General features: G+C 41.4%; 1 protein-coding gene across 1 annotated transcript in view; it reads right to left on the reverse strand.

Moving 5' to 3' along the window:
* Positions 1-24912, reverse strand: part of LOC124136481 (zinc finger C2HC domain-containing protein 1B-like) — a 215535-nt gene that overhangs the window by 123556 nt on the left and 67067 nt on the right. Inside the window, exon 4 of the mRNA XM_046502404.2 lies at positions 7849-7987. Coding sequence (XP_046358360.1) covers positions 7849-7987 — 139 coding nt within the window. The remainder of the gene's footprint in view (positions 1-7848; positions 7988-24912) is intronic.

The raw sequence follows: 24912 nt of genomic DNA on the forward strand, positions 1-24912 counted from the left end.
AAATGTTTACTTTGTGTTGCAAGTCAAAATAGTGTAAACGAAAATCGCACAATTACCAAGCAAGTGACTTATCAAAACTTCGTCACCATTACCGATGCTACCCACAAAGATACCTACATTTCCTTATTATTTCCAAAATGTATTTCATTTTGTTGATCAATGTGACCATACGCCCTTATACTATCAATAAAAGTGACAAATACGCTTTCAAATTGCGCAGCACAGGTTTCTGCTATACCATCCGGGTACTCACGGGAAAAAAACAATAACAAAGGCAACAACCAGTCCCGGGGAATTGCTTCAGAGCAGTGCCCCTTTAGTGCGAGGATTCTCCTGTAAACCTGACAGAGGACATTTTGTTTTGATATAAATCCCCTGATGCTTGAGAGGAGGGGTTGTCGCATTCATATTGAGTCGCATTTTTGGCTAGGGGCCAGCAGTCGCATTCTTTTGGAGACGCATTAATTTCACGTTTTAAAGTAATTCACACTTCACTAACTAGGGGAAACACTACCTTAGCGAAGTGTGAAAAGAAAATGATCACACCCTGCTTCTGGTGTGTGCATCAAATCTATACCTTTTCATGAATGCCAAAAATCATACAGGTAGAACAAATCCTGTCATGAACTAAATAAAAAAGAATTTCTGGGCTAACAATGTCACTTCTTGTATTAGGAACACATTCCTAAACAAGAGAACAGGGTTATCAGTATCCATCACCATAGGGCACATCAGAATTTTGTTTGTTCATATAGAAGTGAACATAAACTATATAAAAAAAGTCCCATGAAGCCTTAAGAAGAGATAGACACTAGGGTCGCTTTATGTCATCAGAAAGAATGATTAAATGTGTATTCAAGACTGAGTTATTTCTTGATACGTCTTGATATGTATCTCTTAGATAAGATAACTTCTGTAGTTTCTGACACTATGCACTTTGTAAAATGGATAAAAAAACATGTAGCAAGTGTAGTAACTCAGGACAATTTATTTATGGCACCAAGTTGAACTCAGTCTTGATAAGTGTCTCTTAGATACTGTAAATCTTGAAAGTTTTGCACCATGATATTACAATTGAATACTAGACGGGACACTGTTGTGTTGTAGCATTGTTAGCCTTCCAAAAACAAGCAAAAAGTGTCAAAATTAAACAAAGCACTACATTGCTACAATGCAACAATGTGATATCGGACATCACCAAAGCACAACGATGCAACATTTTTCAAGGTCAAAATATGTCGCGTTGTCACCCTAACAAAAATGTGTAAAAAAGGCGTTAATTGAGCGACAACACAACATTTGATAATGTCGCATTGTCATGTTGTCGCCCTTTTTCATTAATGGTGTGCATGCGTAGTAAGTGAATTAATCTACGCATGTGCCGAAATGGTTATACTCCTTTTCAAAATCCAGTGGTCTCACTTCAGAAATTAATTCATATATCGTTATTGTCTGTGTTGGTTTTCATAAACCAAACGCTTTTTCACAGCAAGAAACAAACACTTTGCATTTCTATTTAATTTAATTCAGGGCTCTGACATCTTTTTTCAAATGACACATGATTGGCTCTGTTGTTTTAGATGGGGCAATTCATTGTGCGTCTCCAAGACATACGAGAAAACTATGTTTGCGTGTTCGAATCCAAGCACCATACATATATTTCACTTAGGGATTTCCTCCCACATCAAACTTATATGCTGTAAAATAACTGAATTTTTGTTCAAAGCAGAGTTAAACAACAGGTCACGTTAGTCACGGGGAGTCCTCAGATGGGTGACCGTGTTTGGCTGCTGGGCTCCTGAGAGTTTCAAGGGCCTCGGTCCGCATGTGGTGTCTGTTTGGGCAAGCGACTTTGTTCAAAATATGCCACTGTTCAGCCAGCAGTGAATGGGTACACGGTAAGATAATATGACAATGTGGCTGTTCTCTTGCACATGACAGGCAGCCTAGGTCATATATATACTCACCTTGGAGATGAGAATGACTGGGGTAATAATGTGCTTTGAGCATGATTTTCAACATGGAAAAAGTGCCATACAAATGTATTATTATTATGATTATAAATAAACTCACTCTCTCTCTCAAATCTATAAATTCGCTGTGCAGAGTGGTGCCCCCTAGTGTGCCAGAACCCTAAAAGGGTGTGTTAGAATTGCTGATTCGACTTTCGACTTTCGACTTTCGACTTTCCTCCCACATCCAGCTGACATGCCATAACTGAAATACTGTTCAGAGCAGTGTTAAACAATACCCACTCACTACTCGGAGTTAATACTTCAAAATTCAGTTCACTGATGACCCTTTAACTCACAGACTTAGCTCTTTCACGGACGTATGTATGCACATTTGTAATTGTTGTGACAGAGTTTGGTCTCTGGTCACATTCATCTATAACTATAGATAATGTTTTGTTAAAAATTTCAAAACAAGCAGTAACTACTGAAAGTCGACAATGTGACACTCCAACAACACATCATTTCATCAAAATGTCGCATTGTCCAATTGTCACGTCGCACTTTGTTAAAATATTAAAATATGCAGTAATTATTTCAAGGCGGACAATGCATCATTTTGATGAAATGTCACATTGTTGTGCTTTTCCAAAACGAAGCAAGTGCTCTTTTGTATCAAATGCATGATTTAATTTTATTGGCTGAATGTCAACTGGCTCTTAATCCTATGAATACCAAATTGGACCAAATTTGGTTATTTTTAATATGTAAGTGTATACCATAGTATTTTCATAAGCATATGTAGTAATTGGGTAAACTATCATTTGATTGGTTGTATTCGAAATGGTTTTAAACTGTGAAAGACTATATTAAACTGACCTTAGTGTTTAAAGGTTTTAATATCTGCATGTGTACTGGATCATTTTAATATTTGCTGTGTTCTATCCCTTGCAATCATTTTCAAAAGCTCATCTTTCTTCTGACGACCTATCATACCATTTATATTTCAGGATCCCCTACTTGTTTCGGAGAGTATATCTTATACAAAAAATGTCAACGCCAGAGAATAACCAGTATCGATTATCTGATAAAACATATTCCATTGGGCCTAAAATGCAAAATAGCTGTGAAACTTAAGGGAATGGTTCACTGAAAATCAATGTTCACATGCACCAGGTATTCACGGAAAGTGTAATAATTTCCTGTCAGTAAGACATGCAGTTTTGAAGATGAATATAATTCACAATTTTGATACATTCTTGCCACCAAACTATACTTGTGATTTACATCCCATTATATGCAAGAGAAAAAAGACAACACATATATGAACTAGCACTTTCAAAAGCCTGGGGGGATACGAACCTGCTATCTCTTGATTTATAGTCCTACCACCTGTGCTTCAGAGACTGTTGATGTCACATGTGTCAATTTTACGAGTCACTATTAGCTTGGGTTGGTTCATTTGTACAGTATTATGTTAACAGTGTACCAAGTTCGTTTTAAATCCAGGTGGTTTATATACTTAACAACAAAAGTTCCTGTGACATTGAATAAGATTTAATGCAAAGTTATGTTTTTTACCAAATCTGAAACAATTTCGGTTTGCAACAGATAAAATACTCCTGTAAGTGTTCAAAAGATTGAAGTTGCCATACTGACTTCAGAAAATGCGTGATTTCATAAAAAAACATGAACATGCCAAAATGTCAATTTAAAATCAATAGCGTGTGTGTCCACCTCTGGTTGCGATGCAAGCAACACATCTTCGTCTCATGGAATGGACCAGGCTTCGCACAAAGTCCTGTGGGATATTTGTCCATATCTGCTGGAGCATGTTTCGAAGTTCCTGGAGTGTCTGTGGAACACGTGGTTGACGTCGAAGGCGTCGATCCATCTCATCCCACATATGCTTGAATGGTGAGAGATCAGGAGAGCGAGCCCGCCAGGGGATGACATTCACATTGTTTTGTTGAAGGGAATCCTGAACAAGTCGAGCAATATGAGGCTGGGCGTTGTCAAGTTGAAAGGTAATGCCAGGGCCATGACGACGAAAAAACGGTAGAACAACAGGGCCGATGATCTCGTCGCGGTAAGGCTGTCCATTGAGATGTCCCTCTACCAATATCAAACAGGTCCTCTGTCTTGCTGTAATCCCACCCATTCCATAACGCTGCCACCACCGAACCAATCTTCTTCCATGACACAATGATTGACGTAACGTTCACCTCGACGTCGGTACACTCGAATCCGTCCATCGCTGTGGCTGAGGTGAAAACGAGACTCATCAGTGAATAGAACTTGTCCCCACTGCATGGCTGTCCAGGGTAGACGCTGTCTGCATGGTGGTTTCCTGTCAAAATGGGACATCTGGCAGGTCTTCTGGCGACAATCCCTGCACATCTGAGGCGATGACGTACAGTTTGTGAAGATATTCGTCGTAATGTTGAATAATTGTGTAATTTTGTTGTTTTTCTGATTGGTTGTTGTCAGCACAATGCTAAACAATGTATATTGAATCCCGTTAACACACATGTTTTTATACCCATTTTTGGGTAGTGAAATGCTTGGGGCTGGCATAAAAGTAAACTTTTGCATGGAATGCATGCTTTTCTGTAGCAGTTGCGTTTTTGTGACTTGATTCCATACATATACTATAATATTGAAAACCAAACTTTACTTGTTTGAAAAATACACTAAAATATCGGTGTCACAGGAACTTTTGTTGTTGAATATATGTGTCATGCAAGGGCCTGTGACGGTACCAAAACCCAAGAAACTCACAGGAAACAAGCAGCCAAACACAGTCACACATCCAATTAAGACTCCCAGTGACTAACGTGACCTGTGAAATAACTGAAATATTTCTCAAAGCGGCGTTAAACCAAATTTGCTCACTAGCTCAGAGTGGCATTTCCTAGGCGTAGCAGAAAATGTAAATTTAATATTTTTGTTTGTGCAGCCATAACAGGTACTCTCTACATATTACATGTACTCACTGCAATGTTACCGTCCAGATCTCTACACATATTCTTAACATTATGCCGTCCATACCTTATTCTACCATAATGCGTGTCATTGCCTTACTGCATTTTCCATGCCGTACCCCATATTCGTGGTAAACATACCCTATCATGCATCATGATTTACTTTATTCTGCGCATGTCTCTTCCTCATTCTCTGCCTTGTTTTCATGCTGGTTGTCATAGTTGAGAGACCATCATAACTTCCATAAAAAAATCTTTGAACAAATGCGCCATCCTGCATCCTAAATTCTTCCACGCCGCCGTGCTACCTTTGAACTATGGATCAACAGCCAGATGCAACATCCAGCAGTCGGATTACGCGTAGCCATGGCAAATCTTTACCTTCGACCTCAACATCTAACCCCAGCCGCCATGTTGCCAACACAGCCAGGTCACGACTCGACAACACGACTCCTTATTTGACAGTTGCTCAACTTCGGCAGAAGTTAGCGGACTTTGGAATGGTCGTGCCCAGCTCATGGTCTCGTAAAATGATCTACCAACTCTACCAGGAGAATTTGAATGAGTGTCAGCAACTGTGACGTCACCAGACCAAAGTTCACAGGAAACGGTCGTGATACAGCCAGACACTGGTGTCCCACAGATTCAAGATCAACCTAACATTTCCCAATCGTTGGATAAGGTTACCAGGAATACGATTTCTGTCCCAGACAGGGAATGTGACATTGATCCTAATTATGACACCATTCCCACTGTTGGTGTGATGGACATGCGCAATGCACCAACAAATGTGACTTCCCCTTCCGCCAGTGTCCCTTGATCTGAATTCGCTGAACTTAAAGAACTCGTGCATTCAGTGCATTCATGCCTTCAGCGAATGGCACAGCCCGGTAGTCAACCTGCTAACCTTACCACTACCGTGTCTACATCAAGTTTTTGTCCGAGGGGAAGTGCCGGCAAAGCCGTTTCATCGAATTCTCTCCCTTACATCGATACAGTTCCTGCCGCCCTGGTGAAGAAAATTCAAAAAGGTGAATATATAAATCTTGCACTCTTGCTTCAAGATCAAGATATAGGTGAACCTCGCAATGGTTCATCCTTCTCTCGTCTTAACCGGCAGTTAAACCTGAGGGAATTCATGGAGGCGTTTGACATTTATAGAAATATACTGTGTGGTTCAAATTGCACCCTCAGAGTACAACTGGATAAACATCAACGAAATGTGTTAGATCTCGCCAAGCTTTACAGCAATACATCTGCTTTTTACAACTATCATGTCATGTTTGCTCGTAGAATCACCGCCTGTGCAGAAGCAGGTACACCAGTTGATAGGGGGGAACGAGATTTGAGATTGTTAAGCATTTGCACATCCGGACTGCGGGCTCGAGCATGTTCCCTCTGCCACAGTGTCGCTCATGCCACTGACAATTGTCCGAACATTGCCAACTCAGATTATCCTGGCCACAGACAACGCCACAATCAAAACAAACCCAAGAATATCCCATCATCTGATATTCGAGGTAGGCCACATGTTCGTCATGAGGGTCGTGAACTTTGTAACAATTTTAACGAGTTTGGCTGTTCAAAGTCAAATTGCCCATTCCTTCACTTGGGTCTTCAATGTAAGGGGAAACATAGCCAACAACATTGCTCAAACTTCAACAGTTCTCACCAGTGACTCGCAACTCTCACCCCCATCGTTTTTAATGTTATGGCTCATGAGCTAGCAAGGCATCCAGATTCAGTGTTCACAGAGTTTGTCAATATGGGCCTTCGTCAAGGATTTGACCCCAAACTTTCATCAGTCCCATCTCAACCATTTGAATGTACCAACAATGCCAGTGCTAAGACTGAACCCGACATTGTTGCTAACCTAATCCGTGAAGAAGTGCAGAAAGGCTATGTTATTGGACCTTTGCCAAAATCTCCATACCCAGTGTACAGATTCAGCCCATAAGGGTTGGCTACAGGAAAATACAGCCTCAAAAAGAGATCAATCCTTGACCTGTCTGCACCTCACGACAACGACATAGTTCCAAGCATCAACAGTCTCATCAACAAGGATGATTGTTCTCTCTCCTATGTTTCGGTTGATCAAGCTATCAAAAACATTAAGGAATCGGGAACAGGTGCCCTCATGTGCAAAGTAGACATTACTGACGTTTTCAAGCAGATTCCTATACACCCTTATTTTTGGCCACTGTTTGGTTGCAAATGGCAAGGACAGTTTTATTTCTACAAGCGACTTGCATTTGGGTGCCACTCCAGCACAGTAAATTTTGATACAATATCAACTGCCATACGTGGATCTTACACAACAATCACAATGTTCAGTTCATCCTACATCTCCTTGACGATTTTCTGACCATAGACGTACCATCCTACGACGCTCGACATACCATGTCCACTCTCCTAAAAGTGTTTGCGTCGCTCAAAATACTCTAGAAAATATGGTATAGATGAATGCGCCAAGTGAACAAACTCAGTCACAACAATTACAAATATGCATACATACGTCCGTGAAGGAGCTAATTCTGTGAGTTCAAGGGTCATCAGTTAACTGGGTTTTTTTCGAGCCATGCTTTACCGCACTATAACCGAGTTGGTGCTATGTTGAAGAGCGCAATAGCGATTGAACACTACTTCTAAAGCTTAACTTCCAGAATACCTCGTTAAAACATAAGGTAGATGGTCCTCTGACTGTTGGATATATATGAGTTCCACAACCTTCTATTGCCAAGGCTTAATCTGCTATAGTAGCTGACAGACAACGCAATATGACATAAGCTCGCTTGACTATCGTTCAGGTGAGCTAAACTACAAGGGATTGCTGAATAATAATTATCATTCAGGAAGACAGAGAACATGCATGCCCTTAAACCCACATGCTTACATAGAGTAAACAAACTAACCAGGGTTGATAGATGGTGGGGGAGGTGGTGGCAATGGCCTTCCCTCTTTCATAGCAATAGTCACTCCTCTAGCAGCTTTCACTGTCTTCAGGAAATCGTCATGCTGAGCACGCCAGTTGGATCGGGGAGGTGGCACATCCTACAAGACACACAAGTAGAGAAATAAGTCTTCTTATCTGAGTATGTTCCTATTTCTCAAAACACCTTGTAATGTAAGAGTGATGTATTTGGGGACAAAACTACTCGTCTACAGATCTCAGTCAAGCAAGGAAGATCATTTTGTGTCTCTGAATCTGAAAACATATACCATGTGTATGTAGAATGCGTTTTTGTAAAGGAGTTTTGGTTAGAAATTGAAATGTACCTAAGCTCGAAACTTGCATATGATATTCATATTACCATTCTGGATAAGTTAATTTGCTACAACAAAAACAACTACCTTTTTAACCACATAATTCTTCTTGCAAAAAAATACATTCACCAATCAAGCATCAAGAAAACTCCATTATACTTTACCTTTTTTCATAAAAATGTTGAAAGATGTATGTGAAATGGAGAAATGTATCGCAATGAAAAATAGTAGTATTAATAGATTTGACAGAAAATGGAAGGAATTATCAGCCTACTTATTATAATTTCTCAGTCAATCAATATATTGCTTACCCATATCTGATCATGTTTTAAGACTATGAATTGCTACACTTATATACCTCATGTACCAATGTTATATATATGTCTACTGAATTGAAATAAAAATATATATAAAAAAAAAAGGAAGATGGCTTTGACAAAACAGAAAGCACTGTACAGAATGGACAATATATTTCATATCTAGAAAAGTCCCTTCCTGTTGGTATCCTTAGGTCATGACCTGAGGAGGGAAACTTTAATAAAGCAATTCTATAAACATAAACATCACAACTGATAAATGGTCTTCAAACATAGTATTAACCTTGATACATCAAGAGAAGCCTAAACACAGATACTTACAAATACCATCAAATAGATCTAATCATCAACATCCATACACCTCTGCATGAATTTTGGACATAACCAACTTGATGATTATTCCCAATGTAACCAAAACCATATCCAAACAGTAACTTTTTCTACTTTGTGTGCCCTACAACCCATTCACTTTTTCTGCAAGAATGTATTGATGTAAATAGATGTCTTAAAATAATACTGTAACTATCGTTTTATATTTTGAGTTACACAAATTTTAGTACTTTTTGGGGGTTGAGTCCCATCTGGGATGCGAACCTACTCTCTCAAAGTGAGGTGATCTAAACACCTGGCAGCTGGTAGTCCAGATCACATACTTTGTATACCCCTCAGATAAGTGTTAATTGCCTCCCATTGCCGAAAGCTATAAGAGTGTAGGTTTAAATCCCAGATGGAACTTAACCCCACAAAATACTAGAATTTGCAGAAAGTGTACTTTACTAAAAATGTGTAATCCCAAATATAATATTTGTTACATTTGACCACTTTCTAAAAGCGGTATTGTGAATTCATAACCTCATCCAGTATTTTATAATTCTGATATTTTTATTAATTTCAGTGAACATCTACCCAATTCATCTCTAACTACAATATTAGAAACAGCTTTCCTTAAATGCAATAATATCTTACAGTCTCATGTACCGGGTATATTCAAAATACCAGGCGAGGGATGAAATCCCCATATTTCTGACAAATAACATAGAATCAGTAAAAACTGGACATAGAAAATATATATATTAAAACCTTAAAAGGTAAGTTATCAAAATTATTGATAATTTATTTCAAAGGGGAACAACACTCCAACTTTGACAGTATTGAAGTATGGATCAGCTATTTCCTCGCAGATTCAAGTTACTGACTATAATTTCAACAGGTTTGACTTATGCGTTCAGCACTCTTCTTACTGCACTGTGAAAAGCAACACCTATCAGAGGAACGAAGAATGAGAAGCCGTATATCATAACAAAGGATATACAATATAGAACTGCAGCCAAACTGACATGTCTTTATGTTGTTGAATAATGCATTCACAGTTTGAAAGGATGAAGCTATCAGTCAACATTAGGCATAGCAAAAGACTACATTGTATTCCTTCAGAGAATTCAGGTAAACAAATAGGTGATAACTAACTTGGTCAATTTAAATGTAAAATTTGAGATAAATTATCACAAGACATGATGATTTACCATATAAAATCAAACAACAGTTATCATTGTCAGTAATTCTAAGAATACTTCCTTTTTTTACATCATTGCCAAATTCCTGTATTTTGGCTGCAATCACGCTAAACTAAACTTTCATATGTTCCACACAATTCCTCTTTACTGTCAACTATTCAACAATCAGTTGTTCCCACAAATGCACTCAATCAGCCCATTGCACTTTCCCGTGAAGATTCCGGGGTAGAATAGGTCTTCAGCAACCCATGCTTGCCGTAAAAGGCAACTAACGGGATCGGGTAGTCAGGCTCGCTGACTTGGTTGATACATGTCATCATTCCCAATTGCGTGGATCGATGCTCATGATATCAATCACTGGATTGTCTGGTCCAGACTCGATTATTTACAGACCACCGTCATATAGCTGGAATATTGCTGAGTATGGCGTTAAACAACAAACCAACCAACCAACCAACCAACCAACCATTGCACTTTCCAAACATCAATCAACTAGAGACAGATGATTGGGAAGGTGGGAGGGAGTACATCTGATCTAGTATTCTTAGAGTTATTAACAATGATAACTATGGTTTGATAATTCTTACGAATGTTCTCCCTCTATTACATTATTGCCAGAATATACCAGAAGGAAGGCAGGTTCTGCCTCTAGTACACTCCCAGTATAGTTGACAGCAGTATCCAATAATCCAATCCTTGTGCTTCCATCTTATGACTGATCCAAATCCCTGAGAGAAGTAATGTATAACCATTTTCAGAGGACTTGAATATCATCAAGTGAAATTAACAACGCGTTGGTCTGACGTTGATTAATGAATAATTTGCATACTCGTATATGCAAGAGGCCGACGTATGGTTCTCAGTAGGAAGTGACAACTTGGAGACGATGGCTTGCGGTATATACAGTTTTACTTTATACATGTAGATATATACATACACAAGACAATATGTGCCAGGTCAGCACATAGTGCTAGTGGTTGTTGTCTAGGTGCCCTGGAGCACCCAGCCTAACCCTAGCTAGGCTAAGGGCAAGACCTTTCTTTTTCTCAATCTCTTTACTTACTTACTTACTTTGGAGATTTAACGTGCGCTTTCCGACTGATGCGTATTTCGCACACGGATCAATCTCTCTGGACCAAGGCTTATATAGCCAAGGTCACCTGACATTTAGTAAGTAATCAATATACATGTAAACAGTTAATTATCAGTGACATACTTGCACATCTCGTTCAGGATGGCAGACGGTCGATGTACACAAAAATGGGGAGTAACAAATAGGCTTTGCATTTTATAAATAACAGCAATTAAGTGTTTCAAGGCATATAGATGTCATGGCTCCAGGGTAATGAGCCTTTGCAATTAAATGTTCTTCAGACAATGGGTGTCGTAATTCAGTCGCTATGACAAAATCATCAGACAATATGTGATTCTTTCTCTAGAACTACTGTTATGTTGCTGATATATAGAGAATCTCACCCTCGTGTCTTTTGATATCAAATATATCAACTCGTGTTGATATATTTCATATCAAAAGACACGAGGGTGAGATTTTATTTATCATCCAACATCATTCTTAAATCCAAATACGGGAAAAAAGAACTTTCGAGGGGCGAACTGAACATTATTGGCCTATGAATACATTTAGCAACGTCATGTGAATAAAAAAAAAAGACAGATTTTTTGTGTATACCGTCATTGATAAAAAATAGTGCACAATGAAATTGCCGTTATCGGCACTAAAGTCACAGTTCATAAGCAAAATTAATGCATCATTGCATTTTTATGCGCCTTTATCACCCAAAACCATTTCAATGAAAGAAAATATTAACAGCAGTAAGTAAATAGAATCATCATGTGCTAGATGTCACGTCGACATTTGCAAATTTGTGGCAGAGGCGAGAGGAGTGCTAATCAGATTCTGAATCACTGTCTATTACGGCAATTCGGCATTTTTTGGAAGCATGGACATTTATCGTAAAAGTGCCACCTGAAATGTTACTCAATCCAAAAACTGAGGATATCTGGTCGCGTTTCATTGAAGAAGTGCATGAAACCGACGAAGAACATGTTGAGTTCGAAGCAGGTGGCATTGGTAGCAACCGGACACACCTCGCTATACCGCGAACAGCTGGCATTGTTTACCTCCCTGTTCACCTCAGAAGAACGCTGTACAAGTGCTCTGGTCTTTGATCTCGAAAGAATGGAGGATATTTCCCTGTGTTGTTCAGAGTTAATATGGGAATAATTATTGATGCTGTGTACGTTTTTGTGGCCTGATTTCTGCATAATATGAGACGGTGGGACGTTTGCATCGTTCAACTTTTGCACCAAATATTTACGTGCACTGTGGTTTGTCAGTTTCTTGTCACTTGACATTCCCGCAGAAGTTACCATGCGTTTCATTATGGATTCAATTTTGTGGATACCAACAGTTTGCCTTCTAAACCATGGACCTGGTAATGAACCTTGATTTTTGACAGTGGAGCTTGCAATGTAGAAAGAACTATCTGGAGTGGAATAATCGCCAGATCTGAAACTACGGTAGAGCTTATTCATTTCAATGGGACAAGAAGCATTATTTTTTGGAGTGGCAAACATTTTAGGAGTAACATCCCTAGTGCCCTTGGGATCGGAACCTTGTCTTGTCTTGGATACCCTTTCTGTGAAATCGAGATACTCCAGACCATTTGTGTCAACGCAAAGCTCATCATCCCCCCACGACATTTTTTTGTGTTCGTCGGACCCACAGAGACCAAAATGTGTGGTGTTATTAAACCAAAGAGTGTTAATTATGGCATCTGGCGACGAATTTCCTATTGTCAACAATTTCATGTCATGAAGGGTCTTTCTAACAGTGTTTTGATTTTCCTGCATATCGATCATTTAGTCTATATCACTATCATCGACTTCGATAAAGCGTGGATTGGGATTGGCTTCAGGGAGTGTACGGGACTCACTCGACCCTAGAGTTGTGCAACTTTAACTTGACCTTGATGACGTTAACGCTGACAGCCACCCACCTGATCTCTTTGATGTGCCGATGAGCTTGATTCTGGTCTCCATTAGCTCCATTTCGTAGTCTATTTCTTCCAGTCTACACAGATAGTTTCCTTCACCAACATTCTTAACAATTGTTGCTTGCCCAGACCCATCAATTGACACTTTGTCACCTGAATAAAACTTTTTGATGTTTATGTCGGCCATGTTTGTTGATGTTTATTAGGTAAAAGTAGTCCCAATGGTCATAATGGTCATGTGACCTATATCATGCATATTGGCCAATCAGTTATTCAGAAAAAGCGATATCTACAGTGTAGATGTCGATTGATCTCACCCAAGCGATATCTCCTGTGGGAGCCAGTTTTGGATGATAAATACATCATGAGTATCCGTCTATCTGGATATCATAATTTGGTAAAATTCTTAAGTCAGTTTTAAGGTCTTAACGACCGATTTCTGACATCATTTCTGGTATATCAGTGTTTCCGTTATCCGGTATATGCCAGATTTTGGTAAATTTTTAGTGTGACCGTCCCTTTGACTGGTAGAAATAATGTTTGAAAAAATTTAACTTCAACGAGTCTCTGTCTGCAACGCGGTGTTCAAACTTTGTTTACTCATCTCTAAAATAAGTCTGAGTATCTCTCCAAAACAGAAAGGAAATTCCCGTTTTCTTAAAATTAACTGGACTCAACTCGTTTCGATTCATTCAGATTGCATCTATGTTATCTAAACACAATACAGCTATAGTAATCAAGTGACGGATTTAATCGATATTTTCTGTATAATTCAGAACCACATGCACATTTATATGCAGTGATGACTTAGCATTACACCATTGCCACAGGACTTAACTGGCTACAGGCTATTTTGCATTTCACAATCACATGACTTAACTTTTCAAGTGTTTGTAAAAAAACATGCCTATTCTGAAAACAGGACAGACTATCCTAATGCAAGCCTTTGGTGTGCTTTACATATTCTTTTTCATAATTATATAAATCTAGATATGCTACTACAAATGCTAAAGGTGCATGATAATATATTTTTACCCATCAATGTAACCGAAACGGCTAGCTCTCTAAAGCAATTCAAGAACAGCACATGGAGTAGTACATCCAATGTAAACAAAGGATAAATATGCCGATAGTAATAGTTTGTCACGTTTCGAGATATTTTCTCAATGAAGCTTACTTAAACAATCTACAACATATGTTTATCTAAATGGATAGGCTTGTCAAGAATGAACCAGATGAAACACATATGCAATATCTTGCATGTAGATGTGACGAATCATCCTAGAGGTACTATGCTGGCCGCATGGAACTCTGGGTAGGAGGGTGAACCATGTGTACTGCAAGCTCTGATACCTTCGTTACATAACATAGTATAAAGAGCTCTGAGGTATGGGCTGTTGCTCCCCGCGATCTCGGCTTGGACATCGCCCAGTGCGCATGTGTCCTTCCCTGCTCTCCAGCTCATTAGCCACAATGAGAGACATCGCCTTGTCACTACCAAGGGAGCTTGTCTCCATCCTGGAGCCCTTGCTGGCCTTCTGGGTTCGGGACTACTCCCTCAAGACTTCTTACAAGTCGAACACCTCTACAATCTCAATCTCCTTCGACCTAGGTCAAAGGAAGAGGCCTCTGGTCAAGGCCAAGACCAAGCCTCAAGTGGTACGCACCCCGGCCCCAGCTCCTCCTGCACCCCGCCCGGCACAGAAGAACAGGCCCCCACGGGAAAAGAAGACCCCTCCTCCAGTCCTCGACATCGAGATAGAGGCTTCCCTCCCTACCACCCCGCCTCCCCCGGCAGCTTCGTTGGAACTCGCTCCCCTCCAATCCAGAGGGGAGGAACCCTTCTGCTCGCCCGAGGGCACCGGCCACGGGAGGAAGAAGAGGAAGAGGAGAGACATCCCCTCACCTGAACCTTCCCCCCGACCAACCACCACCACCGCGTCAACAGAGTCTCAGACCACGGAGCCCGCCCTAAACGACTCCAGCGTCCAGACCACAGCACCACAACCCACATCCCTCAGCAAAGCTCAGACCCAGACCACCCCGGTCGAGGCCCCCCCTAAGGTCAAAAGCTTCAGGGACGAAAAATCAGATATCCTGATCAACCACTACAAGACTCACCCGGATCTCCGTGCTGAGCTCGTCTCCACCACCAGGGAGCAGCTCTACGCCAAGAAAGGAGTTCCGTTCGCCATGGTGCACACAAACGGGGGCCAGGAGATTGTGTACGATATAACAAGTTTCACAGACTTGTACCACTTTTTCAAAAGTAACAGCGCTCCATCCTCCGAACACTTCATCGCCAACACCGCCGCCCTCCTTGCCAAGAGTCTCAACCAGAATCCCGACCCTAAGAAAGAGAAGCTGACCAAGAGACTCCTGCAAGGACACCGCCGCTAGACTTCTAGCCACACGCTCGCCAGCCACGCAGTGCCTTCCCACGCTTGACCCCCTCCCCTCCAACCCAAGCCCAAATTTTCCATATTATTGATTATTCTTTTACCAACCAGTCCCACCCAGCCAAACCCCCACCCCCCCTTAGCTTTATTAGAGTAGCACTGTAAAGTTTATATTTTTTTGGGTTGCACTTCTTTATTTATTCATTACACTTTTTTTCCCCACTAGTATAAGTGCAACCCCGTGTGCGAAATACGCTTGAGTCGGAAAGCGCACGTTAAATCTCCAATGTGATTGATTGATTGATTGGCTGTTGCTGTGAGGATCTTGTGTGTTCTGCTGTAATAATGACTGGCAAGCAGATAACACTGTCATCATTCTTCAGGGGCAATAACAGTACGCTTGGGGATGGAGGGTCTAAATTGCCTTTTAAGATTAAGAAAATTGACTCAGAGACTGACAAAGAGGGTGACAAAAATACGGGCACTAGTCATTGAATTCAAAATTTTGCTCAAAAATAGAAACTTGATTAAATGTCTGAGACGGGGCCAGATACGTCAACTGTCAGTTGTCAAAGGCCAACCAAACTAAAATTCAGAAATTTAATTTTGAAATGTTGCAGGAATTCAATTGGTTATGTTATGAAGAGGAATGTGGTAGAATTATGATGTACTGCAAGATATGTGAGGCAGCTTGTAAACAAAACAGATTTACAAAAGGTTGCATTGATATGAAGAAGTCTGCATGGAAAGAGCATCGCGATAGCGCAGCTCATCACCATGCTGTTACCACAATGCATCAAAGACCTTCCATGGCAAGTCATATGAATGCAGCAATGGAGAAAAACAATGAAAAACTGACTGGCAGTTCAGGTGGTCCAAGCCCAAGACACCAGACTTGATAATTTTATAAGCATGCGAAATGAAATTTTAATTTTGTGAGTAAACTGAAATAAAGTCTAAATACGATGTTTCTCTAACTTCCGGAAGTATAAGCCTTTTAACGTAATCTCGCGAGAGAAAACGAGATCTCGTCCTCATAACGAGGGCTGAGAAAAGATAACAAGTTTTATATAGATTCAACAAGTTTACTCCACAAGCATCTCTGAGATTCAACATACTCCAGGTATATTGAATCATCTTCAAATCTATATCCCAACAGAGGGACTAACAGCTAAGTTGCTGTGAACATGGTGAACAAGGTTACATAATAACAAGTCACATCACTAATCACGGTAAAGTCTGTAAAGGTCAATGTAAAGGACGGATTGTCAACTGCTGATGAGTGCATAACTCCAGCACTAAGGTCAGAGTCCGATGTAGAGGGTTCTGTAGTAAGGTAGTAACGGTTACTTGTCTGTTTATTTTCTTCCAGTGTGTGCGCTTCGTTGTTGTCAAGATCTGCATGAATCCTCATGAATCTGTCGCTCATCTGTTCCTGAGGCTGTTTGGTTCTGGAGGCAGTCTCAACTGGAAGAAACAAGTATATCTAGTCAATGAAAAGAGTTGATTGTACATGTTTCAGACATGTATGACCTGTGGTCTTCATGTAATGTTTACAAATAAATGAGACAAAAGTTATCATAGTGTAAACTCATTTACTGTTCTTTCGGGAGGTGTGGGTTGGATTTAGACCTTATTTCAGTTTACTCACAAAATTAAAATTTCATTTCGCATGCTATGCATGCTTATGAAATTATCAATTTTATTTCGTAAACTGAAATAAGGCCTAAATACGATGGTTTAAAGTTACCTTGTGAGAACTTTTGTAGTAAATGAATTCCTTTCGCTTCCATCTATGCGTTTGTCATAGAATCTTTTAAAGGTTGTTGTTTTGGACCAATTCGCGCATTTAATGATGTCATCCACTGACATACCTTGAGCTTTGGCTTTTGACGTTGCCGCTGCTCTAGTGGAGTGCACCTGAAATTTATCTAAGTCGATGCCTGCTGCCGACATAATTTTCTTTAGCCAGCTTGATATTGTGCAAGTCACAACTGGGTTGTGTGGGGCAGTGCACCCTAAGAAAAGCTGACGTTGTCTTAGTTTATTGGTGCGCCATTGGTTTGTGCATTGCAAATATGTCCTGAGAGTGAGGATAGGGCTAAGTGTGTCTTGCTCAAACGAGTGTAACGTGAGTTTGTCTGGTTTTGATCCAACCTTTCTGGTTTTGGTCAATCGAACTAGTGTTATGTCTACAGTATCGCCCCTATCTTGGATGAACTCTGGATTGATATTGTGCAGCTCGGAGGCATGACTAGCATTAGTCAAAGCTAACAGCATGGCTAACTTGTGGGTTAGTGTGCGGTCTGGTAGTTGTTCATTAGGCCCCAACTTGGCAATGTAATCCAGCACAGTCTTTACATCCCAAGTGTCTGTGTATTTTGGGAGAGGCGGTCTTTCATTAAAGATAGCCGTCATTGTCTCCTTGATTGCTTCACACTGGCCAGCAGATACACCGTTGAATCTTGGGTGAATTTTGGAGATGGCTGACTTGTATCCTTTGATGGTGTTATATGTGTAGCCTTCATCATACATGTCACTGAGGAAATTAATCATATCTGCCAGAGTGGCTTGAACAGGATTAACTTCCCTCTCAGTACACCAACTACTCCACTTCTTCCAGGAGCTGTTGTAAGCTTTCCTAGTTCCAATACGTTTTGCTTTACTGAGTAGCGTGGCAGCCGATTCTGAAACTCCTTCTGATCGGTATCGTTCCCTGATATTTTCCATGCCGCCAAGGTCAACGCTTGTCGTTGGACGAGGGGGTGTGGTTCTCCTGTTGTGGATGTGAGCAGGTCGTGATGTGGTGGTAGCATCACCAGTTCTTCCACCAACATGTTCATTAGGACTGGAAACCAAGGTTGACTCTGCCAGGTGGGAGTTATTAACACCAAGGTTGATCCTTCTTTCCGTATTTTGGCTAGGCACCTCCCTATCATACAAAAAGGGGGGAACGCGTATGCTAGTTTCCCTGTCCATGGGATTGAGAATGCGTCGATCTGACATGCGTGAGGATCCGGCCTCCAACTGACATAATTGTCCACCTGGTGATTTAGCCTCTCTGCAAACAGGTCGACATGGAATGGACCCCACAGTTGATTTATCTGGTGGAATATGGACTTTTTCAGCATCCAACTGCTGGTGTCTTTGCAGTTCCTGGATTCCCCATCCGCCTGGGTATTGTCTTTCCCTGGGAGGTACTCTGCTGTCAGGTAAATCTGTCTCTTCAGGCAGAACTCCCATATCTGTTGAGCTAGATTGACTAGTGGTACTGATTTCGTCCCGCCTTTCTTGTTGATATATGCTACAGCTGTTTTGTTGTCCATTCGAATATGGGCATGAATTTGTGTCTTGTCCTTGGTAAATGTCTGAAGGGCTAGAAGTCCTGCTTTGAGTTCCAGAAAGTTAATATGGTTTTTCTGTTCCTGCAGGCTCCATTCCCCTCCTGTGCTCTGCTTTTGACAAACTGCTCCCCAGCCTATTAGTGACGAGTCGGTTGTGATCGTGAGGTTCGGACTCGGGTTGATGAAAGACTTCCCGTTCCATTCGTTCAGATGATCTATCCACCATTTCAATTCCACTTTGCATGTCTCCGTGATTTCCGTCAGTGTGTCGTAATGACCCTGTTGGAGCAGAGCTTTGGTTTTCAGCATCTGGAGTCTCCTGTAATCCAGTGGGGCTGGTAAGATTGCCATAATCGAGGCTGTCAACATCCCTATTAGTTTTGAAAGACTCCTGGCTGATGTTTGGGTTTGGCATATGAGCTCTCTGCAGTTGTGGATGATTTTCTCGGTTTTTTCTGCTGGTAGAGCTAATGTCATTTTTTGTGAGTCTAGTTCGAAACCTAGAAATTCTATAAGTTGAGTTGGCTCCGTCCTGGATTTCTTCCAGTTTATCACGAACCCCAACTTCTGCAGCAGTTCTATTGCAGAGTTCTTGTCTATGATTAAGCTTTGTTGATTCTGGTTGGCTATTATCAAGTCGTCTAAATAAATGGAGATCCTCATGCCCAGGCGCCTCAATAACGATATTATTGGTTTCATAATTTTTGTGAAGACCTGGGCGCTGACACTAGGCCGAACGGGAGACACTGAAACTGGTAAGTTTTCTTGTTCCACTCGAAACTCAGATAAGCCTTGTGTCTGTTGCTGATCGATACGCAGAAGTATGCATCTTTCAGGTCTAGTTTTATCATGAAGTCGTTTTGCATGATCATTTCTGTCACAGTGACGATACCTTCCATCTTGAAGTGCTGGTATGTCACGAATTGGTTTAGTTGTTGTGCATTGAACACCGGTCTGTGCCCTCCTGACATTTTTTCTGTCGTAAACACTGTGCTGAGGAACAGAGCTTTGTTTGGTAGGACTTCCAAAATGGCCCCCTATTGTAACATGCTTTCTATTTCGCCACTCATTACCTGTTGCTGTGCGTTTGGCATGTTTAGCTGCTTGACATGGGCTGTCTGGGATGGTGTTTGGAGGAATTCTATTTCGTATCCTAACACGGTGTGAAGAATGTTTGGGTCTTTTGTGATTTTTTCCCAGTTGCTTATGAAATGTTTGATGCGCCCCCCAATTTTCTCGATTTGAATGTCTGCTAATTCTAGCAGTTCTAAACAAGGGTGTATTGCAGTTGAGTGTGGGATTTGGGCACACATTGGGGTCAAATGAGGTCAATTGTACGTACCTTTTTGTTTGGCTTGTACTGGCTGTGTTAGTGCTGCCATATCCCCGTCCCCTTTGGGTATTGTAGCGGCCTCTGCCTCTTGTCCCTCTAGGTGGGGCTTGACTTTGGAAGCGGCCCCCACCCCTGTGGCTGAATGGAGGCCTGTTCTGAAAGGGATTCTCTCTCTCTTGACGAGGGTGTTTCGTCTTCCTGGTTGAGAATTGCATCTCCAGGAATCTGCGTTGCTTACGATCGTGCGACACCTTGGTCAGTCGTTTGTAGAAGGATTTGCCAAACAGTCTCTTTGATGATAAATGTTTAGCATTTTTTGCCAGAAACTTTTGAGCTTTCTTTTGGTTCTTCATCACCTTTGCCATAATGTTCAATCGTCTGTGAAAGACTGTCACTACATTGGCTTGGCCTAGGAGACACACTGACTTCTCTACCAAACCGAGGAACTTGTGTACGTCCAGCTTGTCGCCCCCATGCTTCCTTACTTGTTCCATAATGGACCAAATCTTAGTCAAGGGTCCCATGACATTAATAATCCGGGACTGGATCCGTTTCAGAGCGGCTTCCGTTGCTTTCACCGGGGCGCAACGACCTTCTTCCAGCATATCTTGCCATTCGTCATCGAGGCTATGAACCTGAAACCCATCTGGCACGGGGTTATCTGAGAGAATAGATGTCTCTAAGACATCGTCCTTTTCGTACCTTGAGAAAAGGTTAATTGCATAAGTGAGCATATCGCCTGCTATCGTTGGGCTGGCTTTCTCAGTCGTTGGCTTGAAACGCACGAAGCCGTCCGCCATGTTGGTTCTCGTATCTCGCGAGACATCGCGAGATCGATGTTTTTTCTTTTTTGATTTTTTTGTTTTCACATTATAAACTGAATCGGATGTATCCGACGAATCTTCAGAGCTAGAGTCCGTCGAGGTACTCGATTCCGACTGCGAGGACGAGTCGTCGTCGCTCGAGCTAGGAGACCTCTCGTCTCGCCTGTACTGACGTGGAATTTTATAGTCTTTCCAGTCTTTCCCCTTGCGTTTGCGGCTACGTTCTAAGTCAGCTTTCAGCGGCAATGCTGACTAACTCATGGTTAGTAAGAGCCTCTTGGCTGTCAATTTGAGTTCTGGGGTGAGGTGCCTCTTGGCTATCCCCGAGGTCCCGGTCGCCATTTTGGCTGGGGGACAAACCCCACGAGGGCTTCGACATCTTAGTCGCAAAAAGTCCAGTAAAAGGAAAGACAAAGGGACGCGGAGTTCCCTTAGTTGCCGGACTGCTTCCTAGGTCCGAAAAAAAGTACTACCCTCTAAAAAACACTAACAGTAAGTATTAATAAAAACACAAAGTATAGAACGTAAGTTAAACACGTGTGTTGCTTTTCGAAGCCAGAGAAATGAGGACGAGATCTCGTTTTCTCTCGCGAGATTACGTTAAAAGGCTTATACTTCCTGAAGTTAGAGAAACATCGTATTTAGACCTTATTTCAGTTTTCAGTTTACGAAATAAAATAACAACTGACAGCATCATCCGGCTCACACACTCCTGTATTCACTCAACAGACTTCACCTGGAGAGATAACATCTATAAGCAAACCCATGGCCTGGGGTCCCCATGGGATCCCGACTATCACCCTTTATCACCAAGATATTTATGACCCACCTCGAAGGGAAAGCCCTTGAAACATCCCCAATAACTCCCCTCTGCTGGTTCCACAAAGTACCGGTAGATGACATCTTTGTCATCCTACATCCCAAGACCCATGAAAATCCAGAGTAGAATACATCTTCAGCAACCTATACTTGATGTAAAAGGTGACTATGATTGTCGTAAGAAGCGACTAACGGGATCAGGTGGTCAGGTACACTGACTTGGTTGATGCATGTCATCGTATTCCAATTTCGTGGATCGATGCTCATGATGTCAATCACTCGATTATATACAGATTATTTTTGCTGTGTGCTGTGTTAAACAATAAACAAACAAACAAAACATCCCAACACCTAAACCTGGATCACCTGAACTCCCAAAACCCATGAATGCCGTTCACCATGGAAGAAGAAGCCAATCGTCAACTACCGTTCCTTGATGTAGACCACAACAATAAACTCTAGACCACTAGAAAACCGGAAACCAACCCACACAGATCAATATCTTCACTATGCCTCCAACCATCCACCTCAAGTCAAGAAAGGAATCATCTCAACCCCAACAAGGCGAGCTCACAACATTTGTTCTACGAAGCAACATCTTACCACTGAACTTAGCCACCTCAAACAAGTGTTCACCCAATATAACCACTACCCCGAACACCTAGTACAACAAACAATACAGAACATCACCAAGAAAACTCTGACATACTCTGTACATCGCTTGCTTGATAACAGTCTTAGAACCTACACATAAACGTCACTCCTAAATTGTAATAAAGTTGTTCTTCCATATATCTTATCCTTACTTAGTACTCTAACTTTTAAATGCCTCTCAGAGAAGTGACAGAATTGGGTTCAATTTCCCTGGTATACGTCTCTCTTCCATCTGACAAGGTAATGAGTCGGCCAAGTTGAATGAACGTGAGGTCTCCATCATCAGAGAGGTGGACTTGGTCCCGCCCTGCTTATGTATGTAGGCTACAACTGTGTTGCTGTCCGTGGCAATAAGAATGGAGGAGTAGGTGAGGAGATCTTTCCAGTGCTGGATTGCTAGAGGTAGAAGGTTACCGGTTGTCTGCCAAGGACAGTCCCTCTTATGGCCTCTTGGAAAGGGATTCAGAACCAAGTCTTTTCAGCCATTCTACCTCCTGCAATAGAGCCAAAAGATGAGATTTAAATAGTAAACATCTCAGCCTTATGCTGAGCAAAAAGCTGCTCCAGTTTGGCGATCAGCAATGTGGGCAGCTCCAGTGTAATGGACGGCTGCGGGCGATCGGTCGTTTGTTTAGGTAGAGGGGTCAACTTGTCGGACTGTAACATGATGTTGTCCACCTTCTTCTTGGCGGCATCTTTCCTCTTGGCTTTGATGAACACATCGTTAAACTTGGAGAATACCGTCATGGAGAGTGGGAGACAGAGTGTACAGCGATCGTCTTCTAAACAAGAAGGCTCTCTGTATTTCCAAAATTTGTGATGTGGATCACCAGCAATCATGAACCTGCTACACTTGTGACAGGCTGATTGAGGGGGAGAGGACACCATGAAGAAGAGTCGTTAGGGTGAACAAACAAACACAATTACAACCAATACTTACATGGATCAAGCCCAGTAATCAAAATATACCAATATACTGATAAAGTATAACAAAATAACGAAGTATAGCAACAAATGTGACCACAGATAAGTGCTAGAGAAATAGTCTACTTTTGTAGGGATGTGTTGACTCAAGCAAACACAGGAAAGAAGTGAGGATTTTCCCGCTTTACGCACATAATATAGCTGTGAGCTGAATGTTGTATAGTTGACAGTGAAGAGGACACCATTTGAAAATCTGAAAGTTATAGTATGGTATGACTGGAGCCAAAATACAGGATTTATGGCAATGATGTAATAGAGGTAGAGGATTCACAAGAATCAGATACATTATACTTCTAAGATACACTCAGTAGCTGAAGAAAAGGTGTATACCTTCTCTGGCTGCTGGTGAAAATACCCCCCTGCTTTTTATCAAAGAAGATAGGAAAGAATATTGTCTGGTAATTGCCTGTGCTGCAACAATAGGGTCTAGAGAGATCCCCTGAAGATCAGGCTGTATGTCACGTACATAAAAGCAAGTAAAGGTGTTTTGCAAACTCCATTGGCAGCTTGCATCCACTTGTTCCAAGAGAACCGAGGGCCCATGATGCAAGGATCCCAGATGAGGAGGGGAGGTTTCGGCCTGACAATAACTTGAGGCTATGGTAAACTTAAGTCATCACGCTACTGTAGCTTTGGTGATGTCTTTGGAATGCATTGAAAATTGTCCAAGGCTTGATCAATAATCCTTTTGCATAGCAAAGTTTGGTGAATGTGAGACCTAGCAGGGGCGTAGCAACCTGTTTGAGAGGGAATGGCTTGGTCAGTACAGCGAGCAATAGAGCCAAAAGACAAGATTCAAATAAGGAGGCCAAATAACTGCTCCAAAAAAGAATGATAGGCATATCGGAAGAAGTAGTGGAAGGTACAGCCGTCTGAGGAGGTGTAGAGGCAGTTGTGTAGATGACATGTCAGGTGGAGGCATTATGTCGTCTTTTTGGCCTTGGTGAGAGATTCAGAAAGCTTAGAAAAAGATTTCTTGGAGAGGGGAGTGAAGAGCGCACAATGCTTATATTCTGTGCAGATGACTTCTCTGGATCTCCAGGAGGTTAAGTGAGGGTCACCCGAGATCATAAATCAGCCACACTTATAACACTCAGAAGGAGGAGAAGATGACATCTTGAAGAGTCACAAGAAACAATGCAATGCTCTTTTTATAAACAAAATCAGTGTGCTAAGTTAGGAAACCTACAACAGAATAAATAAACAATTAGCAAAATGGGCCAAAATGTGTCAAAAACAGGAAAAAATAAATCAAAGATAATATAACTAAAGATAATATAACCTCCATAATGACAATCATGTCATGTGATATGTCAAAATCTGCCTGAATGCTTTAGGAGCTTATAAAAAAATCCATAATTAATGTAGGTAATGTATGAAAATTTAGTAGATGTGATCCCAACCCCCATCCTGTTAAGAGTGAGAGAGTATGGTTTTATGACGCTTTTAGCAATATTGCAGCAATATCATGGCAGGGGACACAAGAAATGGGCTTCACACATTGTAC

This window comes from Haliotis rufescens, unplaced genomic scaffold (assembly GCF_023055435.1).
Source record: "Haliotis rufescens isolate VD_foot unplaced genomic scaffold, xgHalRufe1.0.p SCAF_1, whole genome shotgun sequence".
Classification (NCBI taxonomy): domain Eukaryota; kingdom Metazoa; phylum Mollusca; class Gastropoda; order Lepetellida; family Haliotidae; genus Haliotis; species Haliotis rufescens.